This window comes from Aotus nancymaae, unplaced genomic scaffold (genome assembly GCF_030222135.1).
Source record: "Aotus nancymaae isolate 86718 unplaced genomic scaffold, 86718_ANA_hifiasm-v0.15.2.pri h1tg000014l, whole genome shotgun sequence".
Classification (NCBI taxonomy): domain Eukaryota; kingdom Metazoa; phylum Chordata; class Mammalia; order Primates; family Aotidae; genus Aotus; species Aotus nancymaae.
In genome coordinates this window covers 38,077,146-38,098,935 of record NW_026988425.1, presented here as the reverse complement: position 1 = coordinate 38,098,935, position 21,790 = coordinate 38,077,146, and the positions used below count along the sequence as shown (strand labels likewise).

At 33.3% G+C, this 21,790-nt stretch overlaps 1 protein-coding gene across 5 annotated transcripts in view; it reads left to right on the top strand.

Annotated features, from left to right (window-relative positions):
* Positions 1 to 21,790, top strand: part of RICTOR (RPTOR independent companion of MTOR complex 2) — a 127,102-nt gene that overhangs the window by 68,989 nt on the left and 36,323 nt on the right. For all 5 annotated transcript variants that reach the window (XM_012460037.2, XM_012460036.2, XM_012460038.3 and 2 more), the window contains 5 exons: positions 1,940 to 2,003; positions 7,389 to 7,515; positions 15,089 to 15,258; positions 18,523 to 18,590; positions 21,285 to 21,352. In XM_012460037.2, the coding sequence (XP_012315460.1) occupies positions 1,940 to 2,003; positions 7,389 to 7,515; positions 15,089 to 15,258; positions 18,523 to 18,590; positions 21,285 to 21,352 (497 nt within the window). The remainder of the gene's footprint in view (positions 1 to 1,939; positions 2,004 to 7,388; positions 7,516 to 15,088; positions 15,259 to 18,522; positions 18,591 to 21,284; positions 21,353 to 21,790) is intronic.

Here is a 21,790-nt window from a genome sequence, read left to right as displayed (position 1 = left end):
TACTTCAGTGTGCCTGCTCTCTACTTACGTTCATTAAAAATCTTCCACCCTGCTAGTAAATTACTCTCATGAATTCTTAATTTCAGTTGTGATTTTTTCTGATTTTAGTTCTATTTAAAGATTTCAAGTCTCTGCTTTATTTCTTCATCTTTTCTTCTATTTAGCATATTAACCATAGTTATTTTGAAGTGTCCCCTCTGACAACTCCAATATGTGAATCAGCTGTGTTCTATTTGTAGTGCCATTTTCTTTTCTTAGTTTTTGGTTCTTGGTCCTGTTTTAAACCATGCCTCATATTGTCTGTTAGAATCTGAATATTGGTATTCAAAATGTTGGGGCTGGGCTTGGTTGCTCATGCCTGTAATTCTGGCACTTTGGGAGGCTGAGGCAGGCAGATCACTTGAGGCCAGCAGTTCGAGACCAGTCTGGCTAACATGGCGAAACCCCATCTCTACTAAATAAATAAAAATCAGCCAGGCGTGGTGGCACGCACCTATAATCCCAGCTACTCAGGAGGCTGAGGCACCAGCTCTGTCTCAAAAACAAGCAAAAAAAAAAAAAAAAAAATCCACCCAAACAAACAAAAAAACAAAATTGTTGTCTCAGGATCATGTTATTTTCCTTTTAAGAGGGCTAAGTTTTATTATAGAATGTTGGCTTGTTACACTGATTCTGCTAAAGTTTAGATTTGCCTTTGCTCCTAGAAGTGGCTATTTGGGATCTCAAGTTACAGTGTAGATATTGAACAGAATCTTTTTACCTTAACCAGTCTTGAACCCTAACCCATTTCTTAGAGTACTGTGTTCCTGCTGAAATCTATACTCTGTTCCTTTGTTTTTTAGAGTGTAATTCTGCTTTTACACAATGCAGATGTTGACAAGTGTCTTGGAGAGAATTCTGCATGCAGATTTTAGTTCACTTGGATTTTACCCCTCAAGTGCCAGCTACTTTGGCTGTTCTAAAGTTAAACCTATTTCTTTTCAGATTTCTGTTTCAGAAATCTGTACAGCCAGATTTCTGTTTCTGTTAGGACTCTGCCCATAAGGCCAGAGATTGACAAATGGACCCAGGGAAAAACTCTGGTTGCATGTGGAGCTACCTGTGCTTCTTTTTTCAGAGATGATTCTTCATTGCCCTTTGAACAGTTGTTTTATACTGTAAAGTTTTTTTTTTTTTTTAAACCTTTATGGTAGTTTTTGGCAGGATACTCAGAACCTCGCATCTCTATCATGGCCAGGAATGGAATTCTGTGTCCATTTATATTTTAATAGAATTGCCTTAGATTAATTGTATTCAGATAGAAGAAATGCTTTTTGAATAGCAAGCTATCTATATATAAAGCATTGATTAGAATAATGAACTGTCTAAATAAAACTTATGCTTCTGCATAAATAAAAGATGTTCAAAATTGGATAATTTAATACATTTTACAAAGAAATGTCAGTTTGGTAATATTTGTTTGGACATCAATATTTGAAGTGAATTCAGAATTCAAATTATGTTTTGGAAAAATAGAATTTTTATGGATAGTGCCTAATTTAGCTTAAGCCCTGGTTAAAATCTGAATTAAATGAAAACAGCCTTGAACTATTGTTCTTTACAATTTTTATAAAATGTCTGAATTTTATCATGGATAAGTGAATTTTTTTAGTAGACTTTTTATACTTTATGTTTCTTTTTTCTTTATAAATAGATGTAGTCTTATAAATTACTGTTCTTTCCTGAGGTTTTAAAAGAAAAAATTGGTCTTTTAAATGACAGATACTTATCACTAGAGATATTAGGTTAATTAAATAGATGCTGGTACTGAGAAATCATATACTAAAGCTTTAATATACCATATTGACATTGTGAAAATGAGTCTCATCTAGCAGTATTATTATACAAAAAGTTGTTTAACAGAATTTTATCAATGATTAATATTTTGTGTATTGTTTAGGTGCATTGACATACAACAGAGCAACGAGGTAGAGAGGACACAAGCACTTCGATTAGTCAGAAAGGTACGCTGTATGTGTGAGAGTAAAAGGCAAATTTATGGTTTTTATGTTTACATTTTAAAATTAGACTGTTTTGTGAAATCTTTATTAAGATTAAAGACTAAACTTTTATTAAACTTTTTTTACAGTTATATATTAAATAAATTCATTAAACTTTGAGGTAAACATAAATATTTTGTGAAATTCTATGTGATTGGGTATAGCTAGGACATTATTTCTTATAAAATGTTTATTGTGAAGAATTATTTCTTCCTCCAATAGACATGTAAATGTAATTACCACTTTGATAAGTTACTGGAGAGAGGATTGCTTGCTCCCCATCCTGATTTTCTCTTAATTGCATACTTAGAGTTAATACTGTTAAATGGATGGCACAAATAGTTAGAAGTTTATTGTTTTAAAGATGAATTTGGATACAGTCTGTGGGCAGTTGCAATAAACAATTCAGGCCCTTGTACAGGATAAAAGGTCATAGCTTAAACTCCCGAAGATTGAGTGTTAAGGACAATCCATAATGCTTCTCTTGAGAGGCCTTCAGGGAGTGCTTTGTTGTTTTACTTCATACCCTAATGGTGGAAGGAAAAGAATGAACTGAGAGTAAATTTGGTTGGGACTCAGCCTGAGTGAGATAAGTGTCATATTTCATCTTAATGTTTCATGAGAATCATGAAGTATATGTTTGTTTGCATAAAGATATCTAAAAATATTTACCAGTTGAATTTTCTAGTTCTTTTTTCCCCATTCCTTTCAATTCAGTACATGTTCCAAAATGGTGTACTGTTCAACTCCTGTGTTAGCTAGGGTTCCCTCTTTTTCCCTTTTCTTAAAATTGTCTACCTCGTAGTTAGTAATAGTACCCACAGGTGAGCATAGAAAGGAACAAGTAAATGGATGTGTTAAGTCTTAAAAGAAGTGCGATATTCTACTAAGAATGATACTGAAGATAGATTAGGAGACTATTGTTATAGGTGAACTATTACACTAGGATTGTAATTTGACTTTTCAAATTTAGATTTTAAAAATGTACAGTTTTTATTTGTACAATTCTTCCTTCTTCTATGACTGAGAATTCAAGATAAACAAAATTTGTTTTTGAAGAATCTAGAACAATTTTTTTGATTATTTGGGTTATATATGTCAGTATTTATCATATTAGGAATGAAAATATATATTAATATGTTTAATAAACACATTAAATACAAATAACATTCTTATGAAAACTGTTTTTTCTTTTTTCAATAGTTTTTGGGGAGCAGGTGGTTTTTGGTTACATGGATAACTTATTTAGTGGTAATTTCTGACATTTTTGTGTATGTATCACCCAAGCAGTGTACACTATACCCCATATGTAATCTTTTTATACCTCACCTCCTCCCAAACTCCCCTCACCTCCAGTCCCCAAAGTTCATTGTATCATTCTTAGGCCTTTGCGTCCTCATAGTTTAGCTCCCACTTATAAGCAGGGAACATACAATATTTGGTTTTTCATTCCTGAGTTAACTTGACTTAGAATAATGACCTCCAGCTCCATCCAGTTGCTTTAAAACACATTATTTCAATTGCTTTTATGGCTGAATAATATTCCATAGTGTATAACACCACATTTTCTTTATCCACTCATTGGTTGATGGACACTTAGGAATGTCTGTATTTTCCAAAAAATAAAATTAATGAGACGAGTGCTATTGTTTTAGAGTTTTGCAACTCTCTTTAATTTTGTTTTGATATACAAGTCAGTTGGATTATCATATTTGCTTCTGCATTCAGTCTGTTGTGATTACACATTTGGTGGAGTCCCTGGAAAACTTTAATACACACTTGTGAGAAAATAAAGGTAAAAAGGACAAATAATGTCTGTCTATGCAGAATCTCTGAAAATATCTTAAGGACCCTCAGAATTTCCTGGTCTACATTTTGAGCATCACTGCTCTAGAGACTGCTGTCGGAAGAAAAGACAATTTCAAATGGATTCAGACAAATAAATTCAACTTGGGATTTTATAGTAAATGTTTTACTTCAATTTTGTATTTTTGCACAAGTTAAAATTGAATTTAAAGTAGCTCAGTTTTTAATTGCTTAAAAATAATTTAGTAGCACCGTAACAAAAGTATCATTTCATTTGGTTGTCTTCTGAGATGCAGAGTAGTTGACTCACATACATTTGTGAATTGTAGAAGAGGAAAATTGCTGGTATTTGGTAGTGGGATATAGGATCAGAGGAAGAATTGTGGCACAGAGCCTTTCCTTGGTTTAAGCTAAAAAGCTTAGAGTGAGAGCACATTTGCTGAACGAACAGTGGCCTCTATCGGCCAGAGAAACTATAATTTCATTAATACTTTTAGTATCTGGAGCATACTTTTTTTTTTTTATTTTAAGTAAAACCTTGGCAACTGAGTGACACATTGAGTATTTCTTATTGAAAGTGCTTGGGACCTGCAGTATTTCCCATTTTGGATTTTTTTTGGGGTTTTGGAATATTTTTATATATACAATAAGATCTTGTGAATGAGACCTAAATCTAAACACAGAATTTATTTATGTTTCATATACACCTTGTACACATATCTTGAAGGTAATTTTGTATAATATTTTTAAGACTTTTGTGAATGAAACAAAGTTCATATACATTGAACCATCAGAAAGCAAAGTTATCAGATGCTGAATTTTCTACTTCTGGCATTATGTCAGTGTTCAAAAAGTTTTTGATTTTGGAGTATTTTGGATTTTCAGATTAGGGATGCTCAACCTGCAGTAGAAATTAATGTTTAATATTATAATTACTATATCACTGAGGTTTTTTTTGTATGCATTCCAAAAAGTCTTAAAATTTGTAATAAAAGTATTAGTCTATTTTATCTTAAAGGATAAGGAAAAACATTTTTTGCTTTAGGATAACTTACACTATAATTAAGGAATTCTTATGTTACTTTTTCTCTTATTTTACCCATCTCATTCATTTGGAAATTTTCTGTCTTTCTGCTGTTTTCTTTTCCATGTTTTTAATTTTTTCTTTCTCTCTTCCCCTTCCAATGTAGGCAGCTCTTTTCTGGCTTTATCTCTCTCATTTTTAGTGTAATTTTTCTACTAGTTAGTTGTTACTATTCTTTTCCTAATCTTATTTAAATTCTACCTGTTGCCCACTTAATTTGAGCTGTCATTTTCTTCATATATAATTTCTTTATTCATGTAATAAGGAATTAATTCTGCAAACATTTTACATTTGAAAGAGATTCATTGGGTGGAATCACATGCCCTTGATACATAGCAAGATAGTGGCAAAGCCAGAGCAAGAGCCCTCTTCTCCGAGATTTCCAGACCTACATTGACCCATGAGTTTTAAGTACAACTTGCCTACTTTGGCCTTCAGAGCCCAGTTTTGGTCCAACCAACCATTTCTAACTGTCATGTCTTATGCCACCATTTGTAGACAAACTACCCACCACTGCCACCACAATTGTTACTTCCTTCCAGCCCTTCTCACCTTACATCAATCTTCTAGTCTCAGCTCTAATATTAGATATTCCCCTTAGATAACTCAGTGCTTCTCTAATTCCTTTGTGTCAGTTCCACAAATTTATTACCCAGTCATGATCTTTAATTTGTTGTATATGTCTGTCCTGTAATGCCAGAAAGATTACTGAATTTTACAGTTTTAACAGTGACAGCATTCTATGGCCTCTCCATTATGGAGCATTCATTGATTTATGAGGAATGCATTCTCTGATTTACACACAATTTAAGAGTTTCTTTGCATATATTTCCCTGGAAATAAGAGTGATTTCATTTGTAAAAATTTTATTTATCTGTTTCATAGCGCAATCTGTTAAATTAAGTATATGTTTAATAGACACACATATAGAATTTTATACTTGAAACTCTGGAAATCATCTGTTCATACATGTCTTCATTTTACAAATGAGGAAACTGAGGCACAGAGGATTGGTTTAGTCAAGGTAACATAGTTTATTAATAGTAGACTTAATTCTAAAAACTCTTTTGCTTGTTTTTTTAGCCAGCTCTTTACAGAATATATTACATGCATTTTGCTGCTTGGAGAAATTTTCTTACAAGCTCCTTAGAATAATAATAAATCAAAAAGTATTAAGAAAGAGATTAATGTCATAAGATGTTAGAATTCTTTCACCCAGGAAGATCAATTTCCTATACCTCCTTCCTTCTCCCTTTCTTCTTCTTTTTCAATTAATTGGAAAAAAACTGACTTAGAAATGAATATGAAAGCTTTTGTAGATTCATCTGTTATTGGAAATGTATTTGTTTTATGGTTGTAGAACTGTATTCTATAATTTCAGGTGAACTTTGTAATATGTCTTAATGCTGCTTAAATGATATAAACCATTTACAGCCACTTAAACAGATCTTTCTTTTGATCCTGTGTAAGACTTAAACTTTCATTTAGTTATATTGCATCCTCTAATTGTTTTATCTCACAAGTTTTGTTTTTTCAACAGAACAATAAATCCAGTGACATCTGGATCAGATCAATTTTCTCTAATATTTTATTACCACACAAACAAAAGAAAATATTTTATTTCCACTCCAGGAACCTGCTATTTTGAAATTCTAAATTTGCAAAATAGTCTTTATTTATGAAACGATAATTAACTATGTAATTTTCTTTGTTTTCCAAATCAAAGACATATGTTACTGATTTTCAATATTCCAAATATGTTATTGACAGTTAGACCTTTCATTTAATGTAAGATTGAAACACAATTTTATTACAAGATATTTCCATCAGGATTTCCATCAGGATTTTTGAAATATTAAAAATAGATTTGGATTATGAACTCTGTTTTCTTGTATAGCAACAAGTAATTGATGGGGAACGTAACTAGAAAGGAAGGAAATCATTAGATATCTATTGCAGTAATCAGAGTGAGAGTGAGGGCCCAAGTCAATCAATTAATTTGATGGGGAGAGGGGAGTAGAGATAAAGATGTTATTGAAGTAAATTGGTAAGATTTGGTGATGATGGTATATGGAGAAATAGGATTGTAATAGTACAGTAATATATTGACTACTATCGTCACCCCTGGTTTACCTTACCTAGACTGAAAAACTGTTTAAAATTTAGTCCCTATTCTACAGTAATTTAACATCTCAGAACATTTGGTCAACGAATTTATAGTCTGTACTGCTAGAAAAAAATTTAACGCATTTTCCGTAGTAACAGCTATTAACATTTGTTATGTCAATTATTAGTTGTATTAATCTTTTGAAATATCCAGAAGAAGAAGAAGATTAAAATTGATGCCTAGATCTTGTTCTGGATCTTACTGTATGTTATTAACTACCTTAATCTGAACAAAATAGGTTTAAGAAATGTGTGACTAAAGTAACTTCTTTTTCTGATTCCTTCTGTTACAGATGATTACTGTGAATGCTTCCTTGTTTCCTAGTTCTGTAACCAACTCGTTAATTGCAGTTGGAAATGATGGACTTCAAGAAAGAGACAGAATGGTCCGAGCGTGCATTGCCATTATCTGTGAACTAGGTCAGAATTTTCTTCAAGTAATAAAAATGTAACATTTTAGAAAGGATATATAACTACACACCCACACAAGCACACACATATTTTATTATACTTTAAGTTCTGGGATATATGTGCAGAATTTAAGGTTTGTTATATTGGTATACATGTGCCATGGTAGTTTGTTGCACCCATTAACCTGTCATCTACATTAGGTATTTCTTCTCCTTATCCTATCCCTCCCCTAGTCCCCCACCCACTGACAGGCCCCAGTGTGTGATGTTCCCCTCCTTGTGTATATGTGTTCTCATTGTTCAGCTCCCACTTATGAGTGAGAATATTCGGTGTTTGGTTTTCTGTTTCTATGTTAATTTGCTGAGAATGATGGTTTCCACCTTCATCCATGTCTATGTCCCTGCAAAGAACACGAACTCATCCTTTTTTATGGCTGCATAATATTCCATGCTATATATGTGCCACATTTTCTTCATCTACTCTGTCATTGATGGGCATTTGGGTTGGTTCCAAGTCTTTGCTATTGTGAATAGTGCTGTAATAAACATACATGTGCATGTGTCTTTATGGTAGAATTATTTATAATTCTTTGGGTACATACCCAGTAATGAGATTGCTGGGTCAAATGGTATTTCTATTTCTATATCCTTGAGGAATGACCACACTGTCTTCCACAATTTCCACTCCCACCAACAGTGGAAACGCATTCCTATTTCTCCACATTGTCTCTAGAACCTGTTGTTTCCTGACTTTCTAATGATCACCATTCTAACTGGCTTGAGATGGTATCTCATTGTGGTTTTGATTTGCATTCTCTAATGACCAGTGATGATGAACTTTTTTCATGTTTGTTGGCCACATACATGTCTTCTTTTGAAAAGTGTTTGTTCATATCCTTTGCCCACTTTTTGTTTGGGTTGTTTTTTCTTGTAAATTTGTTTAAGTTCTTTGTAGATTTTGGATATTAGCCCTTTGTCAGATGGATAAATTGCAAAATTCTTTTCCCATTCTTGAGGTTGCCTGTTCACTCTGATGATAGTTTCTTTTGCTGTGCAGAAGCTTTTAGTTTAATTAGATCCCATTTGTCAATTTTGGCTTTTGTTGCTATTGCTTTTAGTGTTTTAGTAATGAAGTCTTTGCCCATGCCTGTGTCCTGAATGGTATTGCCTAGGTTTTCTTCTAGGTTTTTTATGAAGGTTTTACATTTAAGTCTTTAATCCATCTTGAGTTCATTTTTGTGTAAGGTGTAAGAAACGAGTCCAGTTTCAGTTTTCTGCATATGGCTAGCCAGTTTCCCCCACACCATTCCTTTCCCCATTGCTTGTTTTTGTCAGGTTTGTCAAAGATCAGATGGTTGTAGATGTGTGGTGTTATTTCTGAGGCCTCTCTTGTGTTCTGTTGGTCAATATCTCTGTTTTGTTACCAGTATCATCCTGTTTTGGTTACTGTAGCCTTGTAGTATAGTTTGAAGTCAGGTAGCATGATGCCTCCAGCTTTGTTCTTTTTGCTTAGGATTGTTTTGGCTTTACGGGCTCTTTTATGGTTCCATATGAAATTTAAAGTAGTTTTTTTGTAATTCTGTGAAGAAAGTCAATGATAGCTTGATGGGTATAACATTGACTCTATAAATTACTTTGGGCAGTATGGCTATTTTCACGATATCAATTCTTCCTATCCATGAGCATGGAATGTTTTTCCATTTGTTTGTGTCTTCTCTTATTTTCTTGAACAGTGGTTTGTATTTCTCCTCGAAGATGTCTTTCACAACCCTTGTAAGTTGTATTCCTTGCATTTTATTCTCTTTGTAGCAACTGTGAATGAGAATTCCCTCATGATTTGGCTCTCTGATTGTTTATTATTGGTATATAGGAACACTTATGATTTTTGCACGTTGATTTTGTATCCTGAGACTTTGCTGAAGTTGCTTGTCGGCTTAAGAAGATTTTGGGCTGAGGCAATGGGGATTTCTAAGGAGACCTGTCTCACATGCAAAGACACACATAGGCTCAAAATAAAGGGATAATATCTGTTTTATCAGAGACTAGAATTGCAGCCCATGCTTTTTCTTGCTTTCCATTTGCTTGGTAAGCAAGGAATATTTCCAAGCAAATGGAAAGCAAGAGAAAGCATGGGCTGCAATTCTAGTCTCTGATAAAACAGATTTTAAACCAACAAATAACAAAAAAAACCAAGGGCGTTACATAATGGTAAAGGGATCAGTGCAACAAGAAGAGCTAACAATCCTAAATATATATGCACCCAATACAGGGGCACCCAGATTCATAAAGCAAGTTCTTAGAGACCTACATAGAGACTTAAACTCCCACACAATAATAGTGGGAAACTGTAATACCCCATTGTCAATATTAGATCAACAGGACAGAAAATTAACAAGGATGTTCAGGACTTGAACTCAGCTCTGGTACAAGCGGACCAAACAGACATCAACAGAGATCTCCACCCCAAATCAACAGAATATACATTCTTCTCAGCACCACATTGCACTTATTCTAAAATTGATCACTTAATTGGAAGTAAAACACTCCTCAGCAAATGCAAAAGAACAGAAATCATAACAATCTCTCAAACCACAGTGTAATCAAATTAGAACTCAGGATTAAGAAACTCACTCAGAACTGCACAACTGCATGGAAACTGAACAGCCTGCTTCTGAAAAACTACTGGGTAATAATGAAATTAAAGCAGAAATAAATAAGTATTTTGAAACCAGTGAGAACAAAGACACAATGTACCAGAATCTCTAGGACACAGCCAAAGCAGTGTTTAGAGGGAAATTGATGGCACTAAATGCCCACAGGAGAAAGTGGGAAAGATCTAAAATTTACACCCTAATATCACAATTAAAAGAACTAGAGAAGCAAGAGCAAACAAATTCACAGGCTAACAGAAGATAGGAAATAACTAAGATCAAAGCAGAAATGAAAGAGATATAGACAAGAAAAACCCTTCAAAAAAATCAGTGAATCCAGGAGATGGTTTTTTGAAAAGATTAACAAAATAGATAAACTGCTAGCCAGCCAGACTAATAAAGAAGAAAAGACAGAAGAATCAAATAAACACAAACAATGATAAAGGGGATATCATCATCAATCCCACAGAAATACAAACTACCATCAGAGAATACTATAAACACCTCTACGCAAATAACCTAGAAAATCCAGAAGAAAGTGATAAATCTCTGGACACATATACCCTCCCAAGACTAAACCAGGAAGAAGTCAAATCCCTGAATAGACCAATAACAGTTTCTGAAATTGAGGCAGTAATTAATAGCCTATCAATCAAAAAAATCCCAGGACCATATGAAATCACAGCCAGATTCTACCAGAGGTACAAAGAGGAGCTGGTACCATTCCCTCTGAGACTATTCCAAATAATAGAAAAAGAGGGACTCCTCCCTAACTCATTTTAGGAGGCCAGCATCATCCTGATAACAAAACCTGGCAGAGATGCAACTAAAAAAGAAAATATCAGGCCAGTATCTCTGATGAACATTGATGTGAAAATTCTCAATAAAATACTGGCAAACTGAATCCAGCAGCACATCAAAAAACTTACCTACCATGATCAGTCAGCTACATCCCTGGGATGCAAGACTGGTTCAACATATGCAAATCAATAAATGTAATCCATCACATAAACAAAACCAATGACAAAAACCACATGATTATCTCAATAGATGCAGAAAAGGCCTTTGATAAAATTCCACACCCCTTTATGCTAAAAACTCTTAATAAACTAGGTATTGGTGGAATGTATCTCAATAATAAGAGCTATTTATGACAAATCCACAGCCAATATACTGAATGGCAAAACCTGGAAGCATTCCCTTTGAAAACTGGCACAAGACAAGAATGCCCTCTCACTACTCCTATTCAACATAGTATTGGAAGTTCTGGCTAGGACAATCAGGCAAGAGAAAGAAATAAGGGGTTTTCAGATAAGAGAGGAAGTCAAATTGTCTCTGTTTGCAGCTGACATAATTAGATATATAACATTTTTAAGGCCTTTAATACATGAATTATTTAGTTATAAAAATATGAAAAAGTAGTAGATTTCTGATAGGGAAGTAGAGAACTTGTTGTTTAACAGAGAATTTCAATGTGACATTAAAATTCTATAAATTTTGAACTTTTATTCATCATTAAATATAGTATAGAAATTGTCTAAATTCTAGTACTATTATGTAATAGAATCTACTAAATTCTGGCTTGCTAACATTAATTATTCTGTATGTTTGTATTAGTTCCTTTTCACACTACTATGAAGAACTACCTGAGACTGGGTAATTTATGAAGTAAAAAGGTTTAATTGACTCACAGTTCTGCATGACTTGGGAGACCTCAGGAAACTTACAATCGTGACAGAAGGCGAAGGAAGTGAGGCATGTCTTACACGGCAGCAGGAGAAAGAGTGAAGGGGAAGTGCCACTTTTAAACCGTCAAATCTTGTGAGAACTCACTCACTATCATGAAAACAGCATGGGGAAAACCGCCCTGCAATCCAGTCACCTCCCACTGGGTCCCTCCCTTGACACATGTGTCCTACAATTTGAGATGAAATTTGGATGGGGACACAGCCATATCAGTTTTGATGTGGGTTAAAAATGGTAAACAATCCACTATGCATAAAAAAATGAAGTCTGAGTGAAAAAGCATGAAAGGGCTAAACAGGGAAAAAACCGGGGGCCAGTGGGCAGCATTAATGAATATTTATCTGATCATTGGAAGGAAAAGGAGTTTTGAGTTATCAAAAGAAATCACACAGGGATTTTAGCAGCTATTAGATTTTACTATAAGGAGTCAAGAAAACAAGCAGTGCCAAAACAATCCAATAAAAAAGTAAATGTAACAAGTAAAATAAGTGATTTATTTATATAGAAACCAGTAGGAAAACAAATACAGTTGGCCCCTTGTATCCACAGGTTTCATATCTGTGGATTCAACCGTCTACAGTCTAAAACATTCAGAGAAAGAAAAAGTACACATTTTAAAATACAGTATAACCATTTACATAGAGTTTACATTGTAGGGTATTGTAAGTAATCTAGAGGTGATTTAAAGTATATGAGAGAATGTGGGTAGGTTATATGTAAATACTGTCCCTTTTTATATAAACGACTTGAGCATCTGAGAATTTTGGTATCATCTGGGCCGTGGAACCATTTCCCTGTGGATACAGAGTGATGACTGTAATTCTCAAAGAAATGCATGGCTAAACAACATATTTTGAAAGTTCAGTCTCACTTATCAAAGAAATATAATTTTAAGTGACAAGAAAAGGTATTTTTTTCACCACCTAAAGTAGGACTGGTGTTGATTATATTCTCTTTTAAGATAAATGACAACAAAAGTTTAAGCTAAAAAAAAGAGAACCAAAACCTACCATTGAGGATTTTAAACAATGACCACAATGCTTGTTGATTTAGAGACAGAGTCAGAACTGTGATTAAGGAAATTAAAAAATAAAAATAAAACTTGACTGTGCACCAGTTTGTAGGACTGCCTGGATACCTGGAGAGCTAGTTAATTTTTCATCATAAAGCACATTATAATTAAGCAAAAAATAAGTGAGTGAACCATTATAACTCAAGAAATACCAAAAGAAAAAAAATCAATTCCATGTTAAACAGATGGAGAAAAACCAATAAAATTAAAAATCTTAATTAGTGAACAAGATAGATTATGTAATCTAAATTGTTAATTGGATGAAGAAGGTAAAATCCACAAATGTTTGGTAAACTCAAAGGTTAGAAATACAAAAGATTAATAAACGAGGAAGAGAGTAGTTTCTATATGTATTTGGAAACTTAATAAAATGAATGGATTTTCAGGATAAATTTTAATTTCCAGTTACAAATTATAAAATATGAATAGTTCAAAAGCTGTAGAAGTATTTGAAAATATTGATGAAATAATTGCCTCCAAAAAAATGCATGCAGGTATTTTTGTTTTTAAAAAAGCAACAGGTAATTAGTGTAATCTGATTTACAGCATTAAAAAGATATAAACCTACAAATTTCTTATGCAACTAGCATTTTATGTACATGTACACAGATATACATGTACCTAGATACATAGATAATTAGAAGGCTACTTTGTTAACATTCAAGAATATTTATCTCAAATCAACAATCAAAGCTATTCTTAATGGTTAATTTCTACAAATACCACATTCTTGTAACTATTAATTAGCATTATTTTAAAACTTTTAGCCAGATTATTAGCCAAAATAATAAAATATGTTTATATATTTGAAAGGAGACAGTGTTACTTTGTAAATGGTATCATATATAAAAAATTCTGAATCAAGTGAAAACCAACTAAATTTTAGGTAGTAGATCCGTGTGAAAACATAGATTTGACAGATTTTTGTGTTTCAACAGTAATTAGTAATTGTAATAGAAAAAGCAATACTATTTTTAAAGTAGAAAAGAAAATATAGAAGACAAATTGTTTAAGAAGTGTGTATGACTTGTGTGTGTGTTTGGGGAGTATGTTTGAATTTGTCAAATTGATTCTTAAGAAGACACAACTAATCTATAAGGGTAGAAATGAGAATGGTGGCTGCCTGTGCAGTGGAAGACTCATTGGAAGGTAATGTGAGAGATCTTTCTAGGATAATGAGAGTTCTGTACATTGAGTGGGACATTGTTCATAATTTATTCAACTTTACCATTAAGATCTGTGATTTTACTGAATGTAATTATACCTCATTTTAGAAAATAGAAGAAAAAAACTTGATTCTAAAATTTCCTGGAAGAATAAACAGTCAAGAACCAACCATGAAAACATTTTTGAAAAAGTAAAAATAAACAGTTTTGAAGAAGAATATATAATTTTAAACTGTTAACCTAGATTTTTAAGGGAGAGGAAAAATGAAAGAGAATCAAGAGCTGCTGACCCTGATAAACAGAAAATTTTAATGTATTATAAAGTACAAAAACCAGTTTGGGAAGTATGCCAGGATAATTGATTAAACATTTGGGAAGGGGAAGATTGTGTTTATCATCTTAACAAAACTCAACTTTGTAACAGATTGCAAACTGAAATGTAACTAAATCATGAACTCTTTTAAAACAACTACCTACATGTACACATATACAAAGAAATGTCTGATCTTTGCAGTAAGAAGTTTCTGAGCTTAAAATTATTAAAACTGTGTTCTGTGTGTGTTTAATAAAAATATAGAGAAATGAGGTATACAATTTTAAACAAAATCTGAAGTCCCAAATGAAAAACTTAAAACAGATAAATGGGTAATATCCTTACTTTATAAAGAACTCCCTGCAATTGATAGGAGAGAAAAGCCATTCCAGTAATATGTGGACAAAGGTTATGAAAAGACAATCCAAAGATATTTTAAAAATCAGGTTGTGGGGGAAGTATATTCAGTAACTCTTATTTTATCCACTTGTCCTTTTATCCACCTGTTCTTATAAATGTTGTTGATTAGAAAGTTTTTCAAGCCAGAAAGGCAATTAAGTTTTAAAGCCCAGATTTTTTATTACTTTTAATATTACCCCAAATATAATATGTTAAGTTTTTCTCTTTTATTTTAGCACTTCAGAATCCAGAGGTGGTGGCCCTTCGAGGTGGACTAAATACCATCTTGAAAAATGTGATCGATTGCCAATTAAGTCGAATAAATGAGGCCCTAATTACTACAATTTTGCACCTTCTTAATCATCCAAAGACTCGACAGTATGTACGAGCTGATGTAGAATTAGAGGTAGGAACTTTAATATTCTTTTCTAGTTTTAAAATATGATTTTAAATGCATATTCTTACCTTGAAATACTAAATTTTGTAGATGCAGTGCCACATTAATTATCAAGCCTAAATTAACTGAGACTGATTTATTCCCAGCTGTATTTTACGGCTCATTCAGTTTGGACTGAATTGAAAACATTACTTTTAAGGATTTAATCAATGTGCAAAGTAAATTTTATTTTTGTATTATCTATGAAAAGTTTATGAAGCAAATTAAAGTACAAATAATGTTACGAAATTTACTTATTTTAAAAATACCATTTACTTGTAAGGCCTTTAGTACATTGTGTGTGAATAGCTCCTGCTAATTATACAGTATTTTATGAAACCTACTAAAATTCTCTGAAGTTGAACGTATTTTGTTAGCAACTAATTATATCTACTTGAAAGAAAGCCTATATATATATTTTGTAAATTCCTTTTAAATTTTTTACTGATTTAAGTAGGGTTTATTGCAGTTAGTCAAAAGTAATAAGGCTACTGTATACTTGATAAGAAAGTACATAGTGGAGGTTAGAACAGAATTATGCACTGTATTATAGTTTCTTCGTGTGCATATATTGCATTGTTGTCTTTTGCATATAGTATTTGGAGCTAGTTTAAATCAAGGATTTGTTTGTATTTAGGTATGAAACCATGCACGATGTAAAAGATTGATTATCCCCTAATTTGTCTTTGCACATCATTTTATGAAACTTAAGTGTTTGGTTTTTATCAGATTATTTTTAAAAACCCTTCACATTATACATTTGACATTAGCCTATATTATTAATCAACAATTTTAGTATAATATTCTTAAGTGATTTCAAGTACATTATTCATAGGAATCCTATGGGAATAAACTGGCACTGTTGATATTTTATAATAGTTTAGCTTTAATTTTTTTTCTTATCAAGTAAGAGAACTATAATTTTAGAATTGGAGAGATGAATAATAGATAATATGTATAGGCTCTGTGTTTTGTTTTTTGTTTTGTTTTGAGATGGGGTCTTACTTTGTTGCCCAGGCTTAAGTGCAGTGGCACAATCACGGCTCACTGCAGCCTAGACCTCCTGCGCTCAAGTGATTGAGCTTCCATCTCAACCTCCTGAGTAGCTGGGACTACAGGCATGTGCCATCACACCCAGCTAATTTTTGTATTTTTTGTAGGGACAGGGTTTCCTCATGTAGCTCAGGCAGGTCTTCAACTCCTGAGCTCATGGAATCCATCCTTTTCAGCCTCCCAAAGTGCTGGGCTTACAGATATGAGCCACTGTGCCTGGCCAGCTGCATATTTATTCCTGTATATTATACAGTGGATTATCAAAGCCTTTATATAAATGAAACAAACCTCAAACACAGGAAGACCAGAGGTCTACTTAGTCTTATCAAAATTGCATTGTAGCCTCAGTTTAGCTCAGTTGGGCATTAGGATAAAGTGATCAGTTCCCTTAATCTACCTATCTAGCAGAGGAAAGAATAAACCATCTCTAGTGGAAGGTAACATCACTTGGAGCCTTTTATAAAGTGCACAATGCCTGACAGTCAGAAGTTTCTAGTCATATAAAAAGACATGACTATATGACTGAAAACCCAAAAGAAAAAATCCATAGAAACACACTTACAGGTAATTCAGATAGAGGAAAAAGATATTAAAACAATCATGATTAATTAGTTCAAGAAAAAAATAGATGAAATAATGGAGAATTTCACTTATATAATTGTATATGTGAAAAGAAATGGAAATTCTAGTACTGAAAATATATCTGGAATTCAGAGCACAATGAAATTAAAAATTCAGTGTGAACAAGAAGATAGTAAACTGAAAGAGAAGTCAATAAAAATATCCAGGGGTAAAACAAAAATAATGTTAATTCACACCCAGTAAAGCACAGAGAGAAAAAAGAAAGCAATTGAAGAGCACAAAAGGAATAAAACATAATTTTAGTCTTTGGAGAGAAAAAATTGGCAGAAGCAAAGATCCAAAGAGACGGTGGCCAAAACTTTGTTTCTAAAACTGATAAAGCTTCATGTTACAAAGCTCAGAAAACAGCTAAGATAAATAATACATAGGGAGGAATTGAGCCATCTTGCCAACAATCAGCACTTTGTGAATGGAATTTCTTGTAGATCCTGAAGCTCCAATCAGGCGTTTAGGTGACTGCAGGCTTGGCCAACACTTGGACTGAAATCTTAGGAGACCTTGAGCTGTAACCATGTAGCCAAGCCTCTCCTCGATTCTTAAGTCACTGCAACTTTAATAAATATTATTTGTTGTAAAAAAAATAAAAAATAAAAAAGAGAGCGACACATAAAAAAGGCTAAACAAAATCCTCAATTAAAAGGAAAATGACCTAAGACAAAGAAATGCAGGAAGGAATGAAGAGCACCAGTAAAAGTAAATATATGACTAGATTTAAAATAATCATGACTGTTAAATGCAATTATTAATCTCTTTTATATTATATTTAGAATTAAAATCTATGTCCACAATAATGCCGTAGGCAAGATGGGAAGATTGTTAATAAATACAGTAGTTCTGAAATAGCTGGTAATCCCAGCTACTCTGGAGGCTGAGGTAGGAGGATTACTTGAGCCCAGGAGTTCAAGGTTACAGTAAGCTATGATCATGCCACTACACCTTAGTCTGTGCAATAGAGTAAGATCCCATCTCTTAAGTTTTAAAGTAATGAGTTATTTTTAGCAAGATTGCTGAATACAAGCAACAACACACAAAAATAACTTGGATTTTCTTTATACAAGCAACAAAAGGAAATACAGTTCATTAAATAGAATTAAATAATTTTCAAAGACAGGCAAAACTAATCATAATGTCAGAAGTCAAGATGGTTATCTTGGGATAGATATTGATTGTGACTACCGTCTACATCATACCACCCTGAACATACCCAATCTTACCTGATTGTGACTACAGAGGTGTAATAGAGCTTTGAGGATGCCAATAATGTTTTCTTTATCAAGTGCTAGTTACATGAGTGTGCTTAGTTTGAGCAAATCACTGTTTTAGATACATGTTAAACCTCAGTTTAAAGGTTCAAAACTTCAATTTGTACATTAAAAAAAAATCACCCAACATATTCCTCCATGACGAGTTAGAACAAATAAGTCCCTCAAGCAGTAAACCCATTAAAGATAGAGAGAAATGGAATGCATTTTAGGTTGTTATAGGAAGGATGCATTTTAAAATAAAGATTGTTTTCTTCTTTGTTTTTTTTTAAATTAGAGAATTTTAGCACCCTATACTGATTTTCACTACAGACATAGTCCAGATACAGCTGAAGGACAGCTCAAGTAAGTAAAATTGGTTCCTAATAATTTTTAAGAGAATGTATATGTTAATACTAAAGCTTTTAGGTTTGCGTGATTGCTTCTACTGCCAGAGAAATGTGAGTTTAAATAAATTTTCTATTTTATAGAATTATGTTTTATTTCTCTCATAATTTATTGTGGTTTAAAAAATTTAAAGCTTTGAGAAACTTCAAAAAAATATATGGTAGACTAAAACAGAAACCAAGGTCATTGCTTTTGTATTGTATATATTTTAGCATAGCTACATTAAAAAAACTAAAAGAATGAAGTAACAGTGGGTAGTAGAATGAAGAGTTACCTTAACTTACTGAGTCAGCAGAATGATGTAATATGTAGAATTCGGAGATTAAGGTTAATACAGAAATAAACGAGTAGAATAAATATTGTTATCTAGAAATGAGACAGCATAATTTTCAGAGTGTTTTTAGAGAGAAAGGCACATATTCACTAGGTATATGGAGATAATTTAGGGATCAAATAAAGCACTCTCTATAACAATTTTGCAAATGACACAATTCCATTAAATATGCTCTCTAGTGTTTTTCTGGTAGACTTTATTGCAGGCATAAACTTACTGTGATACATAGTATAGGTTTTTAAATTCCTCACTACATTTTGGAACATTGCCAGGGGAATGTTTTTATTGTTTTTCATTTTTCCCATAAGTTAAAAATAGTGATTTCATACCTTCAGTCACATCCATCACTGTGAACTCATTATCATACCCTAACATAACATGATCTACTTTGAGCTAAGAGATAAAGTAGATGTCCTCAAAGACTTCTCAGACTTATTCTTGCAAACTTTAGCTATGAATTGGAATTTGTAAGGCCCTTTCTTGGCTTCTTTGGAGATACAGATATTCTCTTATTGATGGAGAGTATATGAGTTTTCTATTGCTGCACACCAAATGGCAACAAGCATAATGGCTTAAAGCAATACCAGTTTATTAGATCACAGTTTGATAGGTCAGAAGTCTGGTTCAGCTTTTGCCTGGAGGCTCTGGTGAAGAATCCATTTCCAAGATCATTCAGATTGTTGAGAAAATTTAGTTTCTTGTTACTGTACAGCTGCTATGCCTTTTTCCTTACTGGCTGTCAGCTGGGGCCTAGTATCATCTTCTAGAGACCTCCCACATTCCTCTGCACGTGGTCTCCTCCCTCTGTAAAGGCAACAGCAATGCTAGAATCTTTCTAGTGCTTTCAGCCTCTCTGACATCTCTTTGGCTACCAGCTAGAGAAAGCTCTCTAATTAGATCAAGCCTGCTATATGCTATATACCCTGTCTTTTGCTCTACTAGCCAGTATAACATAAACATAGTCACAGGCATAGCAGTGATATCATATTCACAGGACCCAGAGATCAGGTCATGGAATCTTGGGTTAGAGCCATTTATAGAATTCTGCTTATGATGATGAACAAAAGGTGAACCTAGATATTTTTTAGAGTTGGGAGGGTGGGGCTATTCTATCAGAATCCTTCCTTTCCTGTTTGGTTCTGTACTTTGTTCTAAGTTTCGGAAGTATAAGCAGGTAGATTATCAGGCCTATAATAAATAGGGGTACATTATGACCAAGGAACAGGGAAAATGACCAATTTTTTTTAATATTACAAGTTTAATAGGTTGGAGATGTATTACCAGACAGGCAAGGTATGTCACTAACTTTTTTAAGAGAAAGAACGCTGAAAGCTTAATACAGGTGTCTGATTCTTCCTTCTTCCAAACCACCGTTTTCATTTCTGTTACGTTTTCATTTTAACTGGTGCTGCTTAGCTTAGTCTTTTTCTTTGAGCTTTTCAATTCACTTTTGTAAACTATCTAATTGCTCACTAATACCTAATCTGATTTTCTGTCATTGCTCTTTATTTCTACTTTTTGTTGCTGTTTTTCCCAGTTCTGTGATTTTCTTTATGCTCACAACCATTAAGAATTTAAGTAAGAAAGAAAGAAAAAGGTGGCACAGGAAAAAAGGGACAATCGCCAGGGTAGACATGGCGGTTGGAGTGACATAAATAAAGAGACACAAAATTGCTATTAAGTATTGAAACTGGCCATAAGCCAACCATGAAAAATGCTTAACAGAGATAAAAATTCAATTGCTTAATTGTCATAACTATTATATAGAAAGGAATAATAGACACAGTTGGGTACACAATTGTCAAGGAAGAAAGTAGCTAGCAATGTTAATATATAGTTATTTCATAACATTTCAGTGCCTATATAGGTTGTTGAACTTGCGTGTTGGAAACTTTCAAATAAGTTTAGAGCAAGGATTTTGAAGTAAAGAGTGCGTGTGATTAAAATTAAGAGGTTTATGTGGTAATTTTCTTTGCTAAGGGGCAGCCTAGTACCATAGATGCTTATTAATCAGACTTAATAATGCTTAATTAAATCTTATCTAAGAATAGTTTTCAGAGAGCAGAAATATGGAACTGAGTAGAAAAGCAGAATTTATTACTTAAATTATGTAAATTTTAAGTTCAAAGTCAGTTCATAGTTGGCTAATTTGCTTTAGTGTAGATCTGGTCTTTGTGTTTTTTAATGTCTTTTATTTTTATGTGTAAGTGTTTAAACATTAATGATAGCTCTTATTATGATTTAATAGCAGGAAAAAACTCATTTTAACATTTTATTTCATCAATTCTCCCCCCTGCTTCTCCCTCGCCCTGCAACAGAGAAGACAGAGAAGCACGATTTCTAGCTAGTAAAATGGGAATCATAGCAACATTCCGATCATGGGCAGGTAGGTTACTCTACATTGTTTTATAACATCCAAGAAGGAAAACTAGACTGCTTTTTCGAATGTTAAATTATTATTGTAGCATCTAATTTAGATGTTAATCTAGTCTTACTTTATATGCTATTATTAGAACCAGTTTCTCCTGGAGTCTTTTTATACTGATTCATCATCAGAAACTTAGAGGAATGTGGCCAGGTGTGGTGGCTTACACATGTAATCCCAGCACTTTCGGAGGCCAAGGCAGGCGGATCACCTGAGGTCAGGAGTTCAAGACCAGCCTGGCCAACATGGTGAAACCCTGCCTCTACTAAAAATACAAAAATTAGCCAGGTGTGGTGGCAGGTTCCTCTCATCCCAACTACTCAGGAGGCTGAGGCAGGAGAATCGCTTTAACCCAGGAGGTGGAGGTTGCATTGAGCCAAGATCACGCCACTGTTACTC